Consider the following 18,930-nt stretch of genomic DNA (forward strand, 5'->3'; position numbering starts at 1 on the left):
AGGTAAATACACACACACACACACACACACACACACACACACACACACACACACACACACACACACACACACACACACACACACACACACACACACACACACACACACACACACACACACACACACACACACACACACACACACACACACACACACACACACACACACACACACACACAGAATATAAGTGTTCCATGAAATTAAAGAAAAAAAAATTGTAGAAGAGATGTTAAGAATTATGATTGTGAACAAATGTAACAAGCTTAGTGAGGAAACTGTGAATGCCAAAATATCTGTGCTTCTAAGAAGAAACTGGATAATGAATATAGAGACGTTATACTATAAGATTACTTCCCTCTCGCAAACCACAACTTGGTAAATACAATTAGATAATGCACACACACACACACACACACACACACACACACACACACACACACACACACACACACACACACACACACACACACACAAGATTGACATATTGGACAGAGAGTTGATAAAAGGTGACCACAAATAATCATCTCCGAGGACATGGAAAAAAACTAATAAAAGACATCTGTCTAAATGACGTGAGAAAGTACAGTTTCCCGCATTGTAGTATTGATAAGTGGAATAAACTGAGCAGTGATGTCGTTGACGCAGTGTGTGTCAATCAGATGAAAAAGAGAGATGACAGGAGTGGCCAAGGAGGCAAGACACAGAGAGCTTAGCTCGGGCCCTGTAATACACAAATAGGTAAATACACACACACACACACACACACACACACACACACACACACACACACACACACACACACACACACACACACACACACACACACAGTTACATAGCAGCAGACAGGAAGTATAAAAATACTAGCATTGTTATTCTGTTACCTAGATAGATTCATAGTGCCTCAGCATGATAAGGGGAGCTGCTGTTTCTATGTAAGAGGTAATGAGCAGCTAATATTTCTCCCATCTTAAATGGAAGTTCATAGTTTTTATAGTTGTTATTGTTATTTTTTGTGCAAATTATTTATTTTGAAGATCTGTTAGTATTCTAAAGTGTGGGAGTTATGGAGGTGTTAGGAGCTGTGATGAGATTAAATTTGTATCATTTAAAAGTTTTGTCACTGGAATGTATCCTTGTTACAGATATGATGACAACTTCTGAAACCATCTTTACATTTACTTTTGTCAATAATATCATGTGGCTCTCCTTTGTAGAAGAGTATATATGTGCACCATACATGCATGATTAGTTGTAATTTTATAATAGCACATATAGAATTATACTTTTTTGTGAATTGATTATGGTAAATTATGTGGCAACAGTCAAGATTACATAGGCTATGTAAGTCTATGGAGTGTGGCTTCAATTTTCATCTATCATGATTGAATACACTTATCTTAGAGTAGAATTTTGCACTTATGACTTACATAATGTAATTATATTATTAATAATATCGATAACTATATAATGAATTTAATTATTATTATTATTATTATTATTATTATTATTGGAGAGAGAATGATATGAAATGAGTTGTTGACTTCAACAATTTGGCACAACCTTGTAATACCAATCAAATCCCTAACAAGAGTGGCCAATTCTCTCTCTCTCTCTCTCTCTCTCTCTCTCTCTCTCTCTCTCTCTCTCTCTCTCTCTCTCTCTCTCTCTCTCTCTCTCTCTCTCTCTCTCTCTCTCTCTCTCTCTCTCTCTCTCTCTCTCTCTCTCTCTTTATTTATTTATACTGATCAAATGTACAGGGAAAACAGCTTCTACATTACATAAGAATGTTGATTTTACAGACTAAAGGTTACAGGGTTAGTGCAACCTACATTAAAATCTGATCCTGGTGATATATATTACATTCTATATGTACAACAATAACTTACATTATAACAATACCGAATATACTACGTTCATTGTACACGATTCACCCTTGCCTCAGTAACCAATTGTTCAGTTTCACTTCAAATGTCTGAGTGTTTGTGTCACTGAGGTTTATCTCCTGTGAGACCAACTGAGTGCTCCATTTCCTCTCACACGAGTTAATATATTGTCTCTGGTGATGCCACGTCCTGCATCGGGTCAGCAAGAGCTCACCACGTGTCTGGGTGACCATGCTGGTGGTGACCTGAGGGGAGCATGCAGGCAGATGTAGCTCCTGCATGTGGCTCATTCTTTCCACCTGCACTTTGTACATCACCGTAAGCCCTGCCACGTCACGGCGATGCTGGAGAGTGTGAAGTCATGGCTGCTGCCCGGCACCGTCCCTGATAAGCCTAGCTGCTCGGTTCTGTACTTTGTCCAGAACCCATGCAAGGCACGAGAACTTCAAGGAGGACCTTACTTGTGCTTTATAGAGCTACTCCAGCCCCTCACCATCCAGCAACCACGACATTCTTCGGAGTGAGGCAAACTTCCCGGAGGCTGCCCTGGCAAGGCACTCAGTGTGGGTCCTAAAGATCAACCCTTGGTCGTAGGTGACCCCCAGCACCTCTACCTCCTCTTGTGGTGAAAGTGTTGCCCTGTTGAAGTTTATGCGCATGGCTGAGCATGACCTTGAGACGAGGAGCAGCTCCAGGCCATGATGCGGCTCAGCCTGTCCTCCAGCTGCCTTGCTGCTTCAGACTCCTCCTCTGCCTGGTAACTCTTAGTCAGAGTTACATCATCAGCATAAGCCCTGGTGCTGGGGATGAGGTGCATCAGGTCATTGATGTAGATGTTCCACAGCAGAGGGCCGAGGCAACTTCCCTGTGGTACACCTGCCTTGATGGGCTGCACCTCTGACTCCCAGCCACTGACGGTCACTCTCAGGTGTCTGTTGCTGAGGTAATCCTCCAGCAGAGATAGGGTGCACCATTGATGCCAGTTGCATGAATTTTAGTGATCAGGGCTTTGTGCCACACCCGGTCGAAGGTGCCTTCAATATCCAGCTCAAAGCACCAAGTGTACAGTAAGGCAAGTGGTCACGCGAGTAAGCGAGGGCTTATATTGTCCAGCCCTGTCGCTTTATTTTCGTCCACTTCTAGAAGCTATTTCCTCACTTCGGATTCACTCGTTTTAACTTCCAGAAGTATGTCCTTTATGGTGTGAGGCATCGTTGCTGGTGTCCTCTCAGGGTCGGGCACGCTCATTTTTCCAGTAGTGTTTCGCCAGGAGGTTGGCCTTATCATGTGCTGAGTGGGCCAGACTGCCATCATCCTGCAAAAAGGATGGGATGCTGGCACCTTGGCACCTCTCTCCTCACCCTGCTGGTCTTTCACAATGCCCCACCACCTCTTCATGCCCACCTGTCTGCCATGGAGCTTCCTTCTGAGGTCCTCCTTCCATTGCTTTGAGACCCACTCTTGAGTGTGCCTCATTCTCAGGGAGGCTGCTCTGTGACGTCTTTTGTTGCCCTACGTCGGATGCCTCTTGCAGGCTTTCCATGCCCGGTATTTGTCATCAGAGGCTTCTCGGCACGCAGGTCTAAACCAGGGCTGGTCAGAGGGCTTGGTGGTGTGAGAGGAGTATGGTACTCAGCGCTCTTAGGTAAGGTGAGTAGCAGCTCAGAGCTTCACCTGCTGGTTGACATCTCCACTCAACAGCTCCTCAGTTCGTCCTTCTCAGGTCCCCCTGTAAAGCTCCTCAGTCTGTGGCTTCCTACTTCCACAGAGTGCGGGAGAAGCTCTCCTCACGTTGCCGTCTGAAGTGGACTTTGGTGATGACAGCCACATGATCTGAGGTGCCTATAAAGTCCAAGGGTGAACACTGAACATCACTGGGGAGGAGATCGGTCACCACAGGGTCAAGAGATGACCCAGAGACATGAGTGGGGAAGGTGACCACCAGTAGCGTGTTAAATGAAGCGTGCACTGTGTGTGGGTTGTCACCTACAATTATTACTCCCTCACACTGGTTGGCCATCAACATTAGGTCCAGGTTTTCTGTGAGGTAGCGCTGCGCCTTGAGGACGATAACAGCCAATGCACAGTACACTTCTACCCACACTGTCTATTATTTTCCAAAATTCCAGGTCTCTGGGCATGTTCGTGGGTCTACCACCTGAACGTTAACACACTATAACAGAAGGCCACACCACCTCCCCGTGTGGAGCGGTCTTTCATTATCCAGGGCGAGTAACCCCGGACGCGGGCGTAGCTTGGAGGTATGTTGTCGTCCAGGAATGTCTCACACGAACACAATGTCTGCCTTGTTCCTGGTTATTGCTCTGTGAGTCTCTCTCTCTCTCTCTCTCTCTCTCTCTCTCTCTCTCTCTCTCTCTCTCTCTCTCTCTCTCTCTCTCTCTCACACACACAAGAATACATACTAGCTTGCCATCACGCTTTGGGTACGCTGAGCCTGATCTAGTCTGGAGATATATGGATGTAATCAAGAGGCAATATATCTCGGAAAACGAGCATGCTGCACTTATAGCAGTCACTTCCACTGTAAGCATACTTGAAATCATTACATCTGCACAAGTTTAGAACTCCCACAACAGCTGCTTCATCCTATTGATAAATAAAACAATAAGTACACTACATTCATTCCTGGGAACAGCGAATACACATCAGTTTGATGGGAACGTATCTGCAATAATCATTTCCGTTTTCCAACTCTGCGTTTGGCTATTGCTGTTGCCGACTCTCCGACTATAGCTTACTCTTAACTCCTTATCTTCATTACTTCAGCAACTCAGTCTTCCTTTCTGTGTCACATGTTTATGGACCTCAGCCTCTTGCCGCTATATTCTCTGCCTACATTAGCTAATCTTTGCTCTGATGAATTCACTTTGGTACAGAATTAAGTGTAATATCCTTATTAATGTAAATTTTTACTTGTCTGGGTAGATAGTTATGTGACATACCTCTTAATATGTGTAGGATGATGGGGGGGGGAAGTACCAAACAAGGGGATGAACCGTACAAACTCGTTAAGAATTATATTATTTATTAAGAGAGCTGTGTAGGCAAAACTAAGGTCAGAGAGTGGACACGAATCACACGCACGATGCCGGTGAACCAAGATAACTACTGCCTTTCTTCCTATGGTACTTACCTGTAGTGGATTGGAGGGAAGACAATTAAGATTTTTGTGGCATCCAATGTAAATTCAGACATTATATATATATATATATATATATATATATATATATATATATATATATATATATATATATATATATATAATATGTTTCGTAATCTTAAATGTAGCGTGATCTTGTTGGTAAGGTATTGAATGTGAATATTAGGCAGATATACGTGATATTTTGAAGATATATTTATGTTTTATCTATGTGTTGTGATACTGGAAGGTAAAATGGCTAGGAGTAGGAGGAGATGTAGCGTATAAGTTGTGAGAGGGTGTATAGTAGAGATGTACCGATGTATCGGTATCGGCAGTATCGGCCCAATTTAATGAGTAGCGGTATCGGTATCGGCTTATTTTCTGCCGATACTACCAATACTTAAAAGAATTTATTACATCGTGTATCTCACCCTGCAAATTGTTTTGTTAATCAGAATTTGGATGCTCTATTGCGATAAAAATAAATTGGTGATGATGCCAAATTATTTTAAGTTTAGTTTGGTTTCAGTCTAGCGTATGGAATCCATGGTGCGTAGTAATGCTGGGGTCACACTACAGCTTTATTTTATTTTTTATTTTATCTTATTTTTTGATTTATTTATTTTTTTTACTACGACGTCCCCGACGGTTGTAGGAGGGCGGGGCTGTCGCCGGTAGCAATGACGTCATTTTAACAACTTTTGTTTTGTCATAAGATGTCGTGAGTCAAGTCGTACGTTAATGCGGCGATATCGTACGATGTCGTATAAGATGTCTTTGTTGTCACACGACATCGTAGAAGCATTACGACAATCGAGCGCTGCATTCGACTATCGGGAAGAGATTCGCGACAGGCAAAGCCATTTCATCGGGCGTACGATGACGTTATAGAGAGATACGATGTTATACGTGCTGCAAACGACATCGTTCGACATCGAACGAGTCAAAAATCGTTAAAATACGGAGTTACGACTGGTCTTTGAACATATGTTTGGCAGCAACGCACGAAAACGTTGTCGCTAGAATCGTCGTGACCAGTGTGACCGCTCGTGCGTTGTCGCCTGTTAAAAAAAAAAAAAAAAAAAAAAAAAACTAGCCCCAGTTTATCCACCGAAGACGATGGGACAGAGGAAGGGTATGATGTCCCAAGATCTCTTTGGGACATCCTTACACATCGCAGGCCCGTTGGACATTAATATAGAGGGGCCGCCTCCGACATCAGGAGTGAACATCCAGTTATCCACCTTAAGACCCCCACGAAGGTGGACGGCCTTCGTTTTGCGTGTTCTTCTTGCACTGAAATATTCCCAACCGTTACGACAGTCGTATGCAGTCGCAGAAAACTGCAGCTGGCCTGTACGACCGTCGGGGGCGTCGTAGTAAAAAAAAAAAAAAGCTGTAATTTGACCCCAGCATAATAGAATATAATTCTTGCTAATGAGTCATCACTGCTACCCTACGTGTACGAGACAGGTCGGTAATGGACTTGGGGTCCTGTTACAGAGAGAGAGAGAGAGAGAGATTCTTCTTCTTAACTTTTATTCACAAGATGTAATAGGTACGTACAATACATGTGAAAGAGACTGTTTTTGCACTTGGCCAGTCTCATCAGTTTAACATTGCGAAAGAAATCATATATACATTGTTATTGTGATTTCTATATTTACATACATGGAAATGGAAATGACTAGGGTTTAGTGCATGAAATTATGTACATTTCTGTTTATTTATCAATATCACAAAATTTTGGATGGGCACTTAGTGTTTTTGTTAGAATGTTCAGAAAGTGTTTTGCAAGGCTGCTGCGTTATGTTGGTTGACGGGTGCGGCGGCTGCTGAGGAGGTTGTTGCGGCGGGCTGATTGAGAGGGGCGGCGGCGAGCTGAGCGACGCAGGTAGCAGGTGTTTGTCAGATCCTTGCTTGTTGTACTGTGTTGTGGAGGCAGCGCCTGCTTCGTTTTGGCGGACAGGTGCGGCAGCTGCTGAGGAAGTTGTTGTGGCGGGCTGGTTGAGTGGAGTGGCGGCGAGCTGGGTAATGATGGTGGCAGGTGTGCGTGGTTGATCAGGTCATCGTTGGTGTTGTCCTTCCTGAGCGTGGCCTTATCTGTCGTATTCGACGCTTCTCCTCTCGGCAGTGGTTTGTTTGTATGTTATGCTGGAATCTTCGTTTGTTGTGGTGTATCGTCGACATCCATATGCGTGCTGGGTCCGGGAGCTGCCGTAGCCTGAGATGTTATTTTGGTTTGGCTGGCCAGTTCCATGAGTAGCGCTTTCATGCTGGTCATTTCTTCTTTCAATGTTACGTGAAGGGCTGCGACCATGGTTTGCAGATCTTGATTTGCCTTTTGCAATATATCTTGATTCAGTTTTAGTGTTTTTACTTCCTGACGCAGTGTCTCGACTTCGTCCTGTAAGCTGCTCTGGGTGTGGCCGCTGTGTTAGTAGTAGTAGTAGTAGAGAGAGAGAGAGAGAGAGAGAGAGAGAGAGAGAGAGAGAGACATGACCGCCTACATCTTGCTCACTCGCATACTAAACACTTGTGTATTTATCTTTGTTTATGTGTATTTTTTTTTCTTTTTATTATTTCTTTGTGTGTGTGTGGTTGGGTGGGCGGGTGGGCGGATAGATGGATGGTGTGTATTTGTATATAAACAGGCACACTACAGTCTGCTGTGTGTACGTGAGTTAAGATTTACCAGTTTTATCATGTTTTGCTTGTTATCTATAGGATTTTAATTCTTCTGAATGGTAGACTATAAATAACAGCGGTATATTCGTATTAGTAATCAAAGACATTTATTTGAATACAATGGCATATGTTGCTTCTCAACTTCTGTTCTGCCATCTTTAAAAATATTGCAAATGATTCAGATGCTAGAGTAACAGAATCATCATACAATGGCTCCCAGGTTAAGCACTTAGGAACACTCATACTTCAATTTAAGGCCAAACGTAACAGTGCAGTTTTAAGTAAGGCAAAATATTCCAGGGCAGTGTCACCTGACTGGATGAAGCTTGAATTGATATTGATAATCTCAATTTAAGATAAAACACAACAGTGCAGTTTTAGTGAAGAAACATTCTAGCACAGTGTCACCACGCCGCTCGGAAGGCACACCCAGAACCAGCTTTAAAGTTTTGTATATAATGATTCGTAACTGAAAGTTTAGTATACTCAGTATATGCTTTTCGTCTCATCAACTCCCTTCCTCTGACTGACAGTCACTGTTTTCAACCTCTTTCTAACCGCTGAAATGTTGCATCCCTTTCTATCTTTTATCGATATTTTCATGCTAACTGCATGCCATCCCTCCTCTTACGGCCTCACTGCACAAGGCTTTCTTCTTCCTTTCATCCCTATTTTGTCCAACCCTCTAATACAAGAGTTAACCATTATTCTCAGTCAATCATACCTTTCACTGGTAAAGTCTGGAACTTCCTACCTGCTTGTCTTTCCATCTTCCTACGACTTGACTTCTTTTAAGAGAGAGGTGTCAAGACATTTGTCCCTGGCTTTCGGCTAATTCTTTCCAATCTTTTAGGGAGACTGCAGTTCCAATGGGCCTTTTTTTTCTAATATTTTGTTGCCCTTGGCAGCTCTCCCTCTTGCATTAAAAAAAATGTAGTACATGTTCCTGAATAGCAAATATTTTCATTAAAACAAGGAAAACGCTCTCTCTCTCTCTCTCTCTCTCTCTCTCTCTCTCTCTCTCTCTCTCTCTCTCTCTCTCTCTCTCTCTCTCTCTCTCTGATGTTTTCGAAATAGCAGTGGTAGCTGCTATTACACATAGTGATTGTTACTGAAATAAAGAATGGTGAACATCTTAAAAAAAAAAAACACAAGAAAGACAGAGATAATTGTTATTCCTAGTTGTGTGTGTGTGTGTGTGTGTGTGTGTGTGTGTGTGTGCTTCATCGGGCCGGATGTTCTACGCACTGTTAGTGTCTTTCGCTCATGTGGTAATATTACACTGGAAATGTTGTTGAAATGCATATGCATTTGGCAACTAAAAATTCTTGGGAAGCAATATCCAAATAAAATTCATGAGGACAATAGTGGGCGGCAAGCTACTCAACGTGCGGGTGATGATTATACGAGCTTTATCGGTACTTATAAGTGATGTACGTCACGGATTTTCCGTCTGTGGACAAAATATTGGAAACTATAACATTCAGTATGACTTATTATTTCCCTATAGATTGTTCAAACTGGACAAATAAGGGTCTATACGTATATAGTCTTTTTTCACGGTCAGAAAATATGATACAAATAAATTAATAAAGATTGGCTATTTCCTTATATGGACAGTGTGCTATCTAGATTGCAGAGTAAATGTTTGTTCGTGACCACCCTTGTTATTTTTGATAACTTTTAATTTGTCTTAACATCATTAATCTAACTTATGTAAAATAATCGAATATAACCTAATCTAATCAAACATCACAACTATCCTAACCTAATCAAATAGTAATAATAATAATAATAATAATAATAATAATAATAATGATAGTGATAATAATAATAATAATAATTGTTATTATTATTATTATTATTATTGTTATTATAATTATAATTATAATAATGATAATAATAATAATAATAATAATAATAATAAAAAAAAAACATACATATGACTGTCGGCAACAATCGTATAGACTGGTTTGCAATGCACTGTTTTCAGTATCAATAGTACTCGTAGTATCGGAATCGGTAGTAGTATCGGCCAAATTTTGTGGCATCGGTCAAAATTATGGTATCGATACATCTCTAGTGTATACCGTATAAATATTTAACATGGTATGAGATACTGATAGATAAAAGTTAAGGCTGCTTCACACGTGACAATTTGTGACTCAAATTTTACGTACGTAGAGTTTCCGATTCATCCCTTCTGGTCGGAAAGTGTCACACGTGGCGCCTGGAAAGTATCGACTATAGTTGGCGCCTTGGCGGAAAGTGAATGTAAACAAACAGCTACCCGCCAAGATGTCTTCCTCCAGTGACGATGCTGAAGCTGTGGTTGCTCTTTTGGCGTATCAGATGAGTCAACAGATAAGAAAATGCCTGTGGATACGTCCATGGCGAAGTAGAAAGAAAGGAGCGTCTACCACACTCTAAATTAGCCTACATTTCTCATAAAAAAAATAGGTAATCTTAGTAGACTATGCACAATTGCGACCAAATTCAATCCTGACAAGTCTTCAATCCTCACCTCCATCAACACCCTTCATTGAAGGAAACAGTTCTTATAGAGCGGCAGTTATTTCGTCGAACGATGATCTGCGTGCGCAAGCCTTTTTTACTGAATAATTCATTTCTGGGGTCCCAGATGTGTGTCTAACATAATCTTCTCTATATATGGAGACCACGTTTTCAAAGCTTAGTCCGTGACGTCACGACGTAAATAAAGTCACAAATCGATTAACAAGACCAACATGTTGGCCTTGTTTTACGATTGGTTTCTCCAGTCGCTAGACACTGAATTTGTGTCGGAAACTACCGTCGTAAAATTTCAGTCGCAAATTAGCACGTGTGAACCCGCTTTAATAGTACGATTTACCCCGAGCTCACTCAAACTTATATGTGTTTGAATCTTCATCTGCATTCTAAAACTTTTCAGTGTTTCATCTCCATCATGTTTATTTCTCTTGAAATTCATCGTTTTCAAGATTAGTTATATTCGTGCCTGTAGTGAAAGATTAGTAGGGATTCTGTATCAATAGAAAAATACTCTACAAAATCCGACAGATCACCTCTGTGACCATTGAAAATATAGTTCTTTTGAGAATACAAAGCGTTTTAGAATGTATGTTCCTGATCCAAATGTTAAATATCATTACTATGTACCTACCCTAATTTTGCCATTGTTTGCCATGCACACAAAAAAATAAGCGTCTGGTGTGGTGATAAATCACCTGGCAGCTTGACAAACACACATGTGTGCCGGCCATGTGTATACTGTACATGTGTTTAGAACTTCTTTCCCAAGATATTCCATGTTTTATACTATTAGTTGTAAAATACTGGAGGGATTCCATGATAGTATCTCGTGGTAAGTTTGTGTGAAGTATGGAACCATATCTTGAGAGCTCGGGAGTTCTCGTTTGGACTTACTGAGGCAACAGAGTTGTCTTATTCTATGAATGAAACTTTTTGTTCAAGTATCACACACACACACACACACACACACACACACATATATATATATATATATATATATATATATATATATATATATATATATATATATATATATATATATATATATATATATATATATATATATATATATAGAGAGAGAGAGAGAGAGAGAGAGAGAGAGAGAGAGAGAGAGAGAGAGAGAGAGAGAGAGAGAGAGAGAGAGAGAGAGAGAGAGAGAGAGAGAGAGAGAGAGAGAGAGAGAGAGAGAGAGAGAGAGAGTTGAAAAGTGTAAGAATTATTTCTACAATCCTCCTTTCCTCTCCATAGTATACATACTGATTAAAAAATAAATAAATAAATAAACGAATAGCAAACGATGTTCGTTGTCACCTATATAGTACCGTTACTTCTTTATGCAGCTCCCTGGCATCTACCTTTTATCAGCTGATCTCTTATATGTGGGAGGAGACAAACACCTGTTGCGTGTAACAGGTGTGGATTGTTTATCGCGTGGCATTTTGGTAGTGCTCGGTTGTACGGTCACTTGCTCTTCCACACTTGATCATACTGTATACACCAGTCACGAGAGTGAGGTGAGTTGAAGTCTCAGAGTACGTTTTTGAAGCGTGTAATGTTATTGGCTGTCATAAGAACGTTCCTCGAAGGTCATGAAGGGACCTCACGAATGCTATTCTCTCTCTCTCTCTCTCTCTCTCTCTCTCTCTCTCTCTCTCTCTCATTGATAGTCCAAAATCTGTGAAACTATCACTAGAAGCTAGAAAACACTATTTGAAACCTGATTTTGCTTAATGAGAGTAGAAATGTGTTGATATGCAATGTAAACATACCGTACATTTTCAAATATATTACCTCAGTACTTGTTACGTACGCGCTCGAAAACATGATTTGTCTTCACCGCATGTCTCTGCAGCGAGTGGTCATAATGTAGAAATGCGAATGCGAGCTGAATTAATGACTCAGGGGAAATGCTAGAGAGGGAAAAAAAGAATCGGTATAGGAAGCCAGCTAAACTTGTCTGCCCCTCCCCCGCAACCTGAAATGTAATTGATAACTAGATGAATAAGAAATCTAATGATAGTAAAAAAAAGTAATGTCAGTTTCATAGACATTTAAAATTCTCTTCTTTTTTAACCATGTCATTAAAAATAGGAAAAGAAAATATTTATATTGCTTTCATAACCAGCATATCATTTGTTTACTTCTTATACTATCACTATCATTACCATTACTTTGTTTGCATCGGTTTTTTTTTTTTTTTTTTTTTTTTTTTTGCATATATAATTGCTACCGTTGCTATCATTACGGATTCCTCTTCACACATTCCCAGATTGCTGCCTGTCCGGAGCCATCACACTGAAATAATAATGCAGCGATTTCTCCACTTCCTGGTGGCATTGCTGGTGATCACGCTCATCCTCGCTGGCTACAGCAACAAATATCTCAAGGATCAGCTAGTCCGATTGAACCAAACCTTCATCTACGTCAACGAAACGTAAGGGAAACACTGCATAATTTTGGTTTGGTAAATAGTGTTAGTTGTCATTAAAATTCCTCTCATGGTTACTCTCTCTCTCTCTCTCTCTCTCTCTCTCTCTCTCTCTCTCTCTCTCTCTCTCTCTCTCTCTCTCTCTCTCTCTCTCTCTCTCTCTCTCTCTCTCTCTCTCTATCTATCTATCTATCTATCTCTCTCTCTCTCTCTCTCTCAAGTTATTTCCACTAATTCTTTTGGGAAGAGCAATAAAGATTTTTTTCTCCTCAAGTTCATATGTTATAGTTATCGCGGTATGTCTTCTTAAAAAATTAATAAATAAGGAAATAACGAAAACAAATAAATAATCGAATTGATAGAATATTAGAATTTTCGGACCCAGTAAATGTGTATGTTCATGTATAACCTGTAGTGCTCCAAGGGCGCCACTCATTGTATTGTTATGCGTGTTACAGGGAAACCTATCTCAAGGCTTGCAAATTGAGTGTGAATGAACTGAAGCACTCTTTAACGACGTGCGACGAGAGCGAAACTACGGTTAGTGAACACTTACTATATTAGAATAATTAGAGTAACATGATATAATTGACTTATTATAATGCTGTGTTTTGGGTGATACGTATTGTGATCCCGTGGAGGTATGATTTTGTGTAGGAAGCTGTGGCCTGTCTATGCCAATACAATGAATATTATAGTCTATATTGCTTATTGATGTCATATCTCTCTGTCAGCTAAACAAGAAGATAAACGAGCTTCAGATAAAAATTGGGGAACTGAAGAAGAAGGCAGACCAACTCCCAGTAAGTTTAGTAGAATGGTTTCTTAACCAGTCATATCGTGCTCCGCCCAAGTGTTGTGCTGGCTGACATATTTCTCTAAATGTTACTTCTTCAACTGATTTTATACATTTCTTTTTCTCCTTAGAGCATTGGATTTTTTTTTTTTATCGAGAATTACCTTTTATAAGAAAACTTAGATATAAATTTTCCAAACTGATTTTTACATCTCTCTCTCTCTCTCTCTCTCTCTCTCTCTCTCTCTCTCTCTCTCTCTCTCTCTCTCTTACAGGAGAAAGATAAAATGGTCGAAGACCTAAAGCGTCAGATCGCGCAAGCTACTAAGAATGAGGAGGCCCTGAAAGCGAAGGTGAAGGAGGCGGAGAATGCTCTGGACATCTTGGCGAAGGAGGCGGAGGCACGAAGAGCTCAAGAAGCCAAGAAAGCTGAAGGGGCCAGAAAGAGTGATGAAGCCAAGAAGGCTGAAGAGGCCAAAAAGACTGATGAAGCCAAGAAAGCTGAAGAGGCCAGAAAGACTGATGAAGCCAAAAAGGCTGAAGAGGCCAGAAAGATTAAAGAAGCCAAAAAGCAATAGAAGGGAGTTCCTGACGACTATATAAACCACAGAAAAGAAATCAAAGTCAAAATTGGAAATTTGAGGGAAATGAATGATAATAATAATTGACAAACTTGTTCATCTGCAGAAAATTGAGTGAATATTGCCAGACTTATGGATATCATGACTTATTCCTACTGTCTGTGGAATCGGGATTTAAGATCAAGTCAGCCAATAAGCAGGAACCAGTGACTCACTCTTTGCAGTTTGCTACCTACAAGCGGGCAAAGAAAAGTATGACCTCAAAAATTGAATTATATATATATATATATATATATATATATATATATATATATATATATATATATATATATATATATATATATATATATATATATATATATATATGGGCATATCACATACATACAGACATACAGACGTACAAACAGATGTTTTGGGAGAAAGAGAGATGGTAGCCAGCCGTGAATTAAAAACACTATATTCAATCACTATGTAATCAGAAGTTTTAACGCGAATTTTTCACTCCAGTCGGTAGAGGGAGAACTGAACTGTTCGGAAGAATGCTTCTCATTAATGTAATTTCAATAGTAATGCCAATCAAATAACTTTTTAATTACTCCACACCAGCCCTATTGTTACGACTACCAATAATCTTGGGAGGGGGAGGAAACAGGACCAGCCAGGGAGTTGACTGTGAGAAAGACCTGGAAGTCTACTTCCCAGGCAGTCCGGTTCCACTCTCCCCTCCCCGAACAGATTAGGCGCATACTCGCTCCTGAAATTTTAACGTAGCTTTATATATAAACATATATATATATATATATATATATATATATATATATATATATATATATATATATATATATATATATATATATATATATATATATATATATATATATATATATATATATATATATATATATATATATATATATATATATATATATATATATATATATATATATATATATATATATATATATATATATATATATATATATATATATATATATATATATATATATATATATATATATATATATATATATATATATATATATATATATATATATATATATATATATATATATATATATATATATATATATATATATATATATATATATATATATATATATATATATATATATATATATATATATATATATATATATATATATATATATATATATATATATATATATATATATATATATATATATATATATCATTAAATTGCTTACTGAGTCTGGTTCCACTCTCCCCCCGAGCAGATAGAGACGACTACCCTCTCTGTGCATGATCCATGTGTGTGTTTTTAGTGAAATCAATAAAAGTGATGTTTTGTGTTGGCGGTGATGTTGAAAGATTACAATGGAAGGGAAAGTGTCATTACCTGGTACACTTCTCCCTATAAACAGTGCATTGCGGTCCTAAAGATAAGTTAAGTGAATATTTTTTTGTGTGGAACTACGAACAGATCGCGTCGCGCGTGTCACTGCATGCTAATTGTAGTAAGGCTGTAGTGGATTATACTATATAATTATCTTTTTTTTTTTTTTCTTGTATTCATTTGTAGTGAATGATACATCCTCTCTCCAGTGAGCTGGATTGTAAGAGAAAACGAATGTGATTGTGGGGAGGGAAATTTCACTTGTTATTATTCAATCAGTGAGGTTTTTTTTTTTCTAATTAAATTTATTTGAATGCATAGTGAATTAATCTTGATATAAAAACAATTCAAAATTATAACCAGTGTTGTATAATTCAGCTACCACTACCACATGGAAAAAAAATAGAAAAGAAAAATTGAAAATCTTCATAATGATTTTTTTAACCCCCGCATTACACTACGCGCCAATGAATTGTTCGCCGTGACACCACGTGCTAGAATGCACTTAGAATGGAGAAAACAAAAATACTATAATGATTACAAGGAAACTAGTAATTGATGGGCTTTCCCCTCCTTCTTATACACTTTTGAAGCCGTGAAGAAAGAGATTCAGCCAGGTTATTGACTGTTATTTGATTTAGATTATGCCATTGCTCCCTGATGGCAGTCCGCAGCTTCGTTATGTCGGAAATATCCCTTCTCTGCATGCGCCTCTTCATGATGGACCAGATGTTATTAAGTAGGGTTCAGATTGGGGGAATTGGGTGGCCAGTCCTCCAAAAAGTCAATCTGGCAGTCCTGAAGCCATGTCTGGACGAATTTTGCCCTGTGACATGGAGCTTTATCTTGCATGAACACAGTAGCGTTGCATATTTCAAAAGACCCGGGAAAAAGTCACATAAAAGTTCCAAATAATTGTTCTGATTCATGTCTTCATTTCTTGGCAAAAACACTAAATTTCCCACACCATGATAACTGAAGCAGGGTGCTTTTCAGTCTGAAATATAAATTTTGTCAAGTGGGTCACTCCCTAGTCGCCGGTACACATGCTTGCCAAGACAGCTTCGTCGCTCCATAATACTTGCTGCAATTTTGCCATATCCCACTGGAGATATTTAGTGGCAAATTCAACTCTAAGTTTTAGTCGCCTTGGTGTGATGAGTGGCTTCTTGAGAGCGCGGCGGCTGCGGAACTCAAGGTCATCGTGCAGGCAGCATTGTACCGTCCTCGTAAACACTTGCCCTAACAGCTGAGGGTTTTGTTCTTTTAATTCCCTCACTGTGATTTGAGGACAAGCATCCGCCTGACGCTTCACAACATTTCTTGTGTGTGATGAAGTCTTATTACGTCCTAGCCCAGGCCTCTTTTTCTGTTCTGGCTTTGCCACCCCGCCTTCCTTATGAAACGGTCGTATCCACAATCCTGGCTATTTCTCTAACTGGCCTCTCTGCCTTGTGTAAAGACACAATAACTTTGATGTGATCCTTTGTCAAGTCTTTGTTGCCTCCTACTATGAAGAAAAGGTGAGTTGTGTTAGGGCGCGTCTGCTCGGAAGTGATCTGTTGTGAAGCGGTGAGCAATATATATATATATATATATATATATATATATATATATATATATATATATATATATATATATATATATATATAGGGATCGACCGATTATCGGCCGGGCCGATTTTCGGCGCCGATATTAAGCATTTTGACGCATATCGGCATCGGGCTTTTTTTTTTTTTTTTTTTAATTCGAAGGCCGATAAAAGATAGATTTAAAACTGGGTTATTTTGGCTCTGATGCAGCCGCTCATCTCTGTCTGCTGTCACTACTCTGTCTCCAGTATTGTCCTACCTACAGCACCATCCGATTGGTTACAAACTGAGCCACGGTAACAGCCAATCAGCAGTGAAAGCTGTGCATGCATAGTGCTTACACAAACGGTGGAGACACACACACGGTGGAGAACAAGGAATATACAAGGAGGAAGTTGTGGTGGCGGTTAAAGTTTGGACTTTGGAGGACAGTGGCGATGCTGCCAACTGTTGGTAGCGAGCAATTTCATAGAAACATTTTCAGGAGTAATTTATGAAGATTTCTCCCATGCTCTTCTGGCCCCCTACCTCCTATTCTTTCCCTCTATTCTCTCGTGTTAATAAACTTATAAGGCAAATAAAACATGTTTATATATATATATATATATATATATATATATATATATATATATATATATATATATATATATATATATATATATATATATATATATATATATATATATATATATATATATATATATATATATATATATATATATATATATATATATATATATATATATATATATATATATATATATATATATATATATATATATATATATATATATATATATATATATATATATATATATATATATATATATATATATATATATATATATATATATATATATATATATATATATATATATATATATATATATATATATATATATATATATATATATATATATATATATATATATATATATATATATATATATATATATATATATATATATATATATATATATATATATATATATATATATATATATATATATATATATATATATATATATATATATATATCGGCCCTGAGAAGCCGTCCCGTGCGCTCGCCTCCATTCCCGGCTCTCCCTTCGCAGCTCCTCCACCCAGCTGATTTGACGTCACATATAATTATGAAGCCACGTTATTGGTCAGAGAGAGAGAGAGAGAGAGAGAGAGAGAGAGAGAGAGAGAGAATATGCATGATCACGAATAAGGGGAGAAAATATGATAATGAATAAAGAGAGAGAGAGAGAGAGAGAGAGAGAGAGAGAGAGAGAGAGAGTATGGTAACGAATAAGGCAGCGTTTCTCAACCTTTTTTTCCTTTGCGTAACACTTAAAATAAATTATGTCTCAAGGAACCCCTGCGTAAAAACAAAATTATACACCATATATTTCTCATTTTATTTTCATCGTATTTCACGTGACATATATATATCATCGGAGAGAATATATATATATATATATATATATATATATATATATATATATATATATATATATACATATATATATATATATATATATATATATATATATATATATGTGTATATATATATATATATATATATATATACATATATATATATATATATATATATATATATATATATATATATATATATATATATATATATATATATATATATATATATATATATATATATATATATATATATATATATATTCGTGATCATCTCTCTCTCTCTCTCTCTGACCAATAGCGTGGCTTCATATGTGACGTCAAATCAGCTGGGTAGAGGAGCTGCGAAGGGGGAGCCGGAAATGGAGGCGAGCGTGCGGGACGGCTTCTCGGGGACAGTGCCATATATATATATATATATATATATATATATATATATATATATATATATATATATATATATATATATA

The 18,930-nt window shown here is 38.2% G+C and overlaps 1 protein-coding gene across 3 annotated transcripts; it reads left to right on the forward strand.

Moving 5' to 3' along the window:
• The first annotated feature begins 1,688 nt into the window (after positions 1–1,688).
• On the forward strand, positions 1,689–14,396 carry LOC123514003 (S-antigen protein-like). Of its 3 annotated transcripts, none has more exons than XM_045271541.1 (5): positions 1,689–4,144; positions 12,536–12,700; positions 13,153–13,234; positions 13,429–13,497; positions 13,766–14,383. In XM_045271541.1, exons 2-5 carry the CDS (start codon positions 12,573–12,575, stop codon positions 14,066–14,068), a joined length of 582 nt encoding a protein of 193 aa, XP_045127476.1. In that variant the 5' UTR covers positions 1,689–4,144; positions 12,536–12,572; the 3' UTR covers positions 14,069–14,383. The 3 variants fall into 3 exon arrangements, with proteins under 3 accessions (XP_045127476.1, XP_045127478.1, XP_045127475.1); XM_045271540.1 differs by lacking the exon at positions 1,689–4,144 and adding an exon at positions 11,669–11,780 and having other exon boundaries at positions 13,766–14,382; XM_045271543.1 differs by lacking the exons at positions 1,689–4,144; positions 13,429–13,497 and adding an exon at positions 11,668–11,780 and having other exon boundaries at positions 13,766–14,396.
• The last annotated feature ends 4,534 nt before the right edge of the window (positions 14,397–18,930 follow it).

This window comes from Portunus trituberculatus, chromosome 37, assembly GCF_017591435.1.
Source record: "Portunus trituberculatus isolate SZX2019 chromosome 37, ASM1759143v1, whole genome shotgun sequence".
In the NCBI taxonomy this organism is placed as follows: Eukaryota; Metazoa; Arthropoda; class Malacostraca; order Decapoda; family Portunidae; genus Portunus; species Portunus trituberculatus.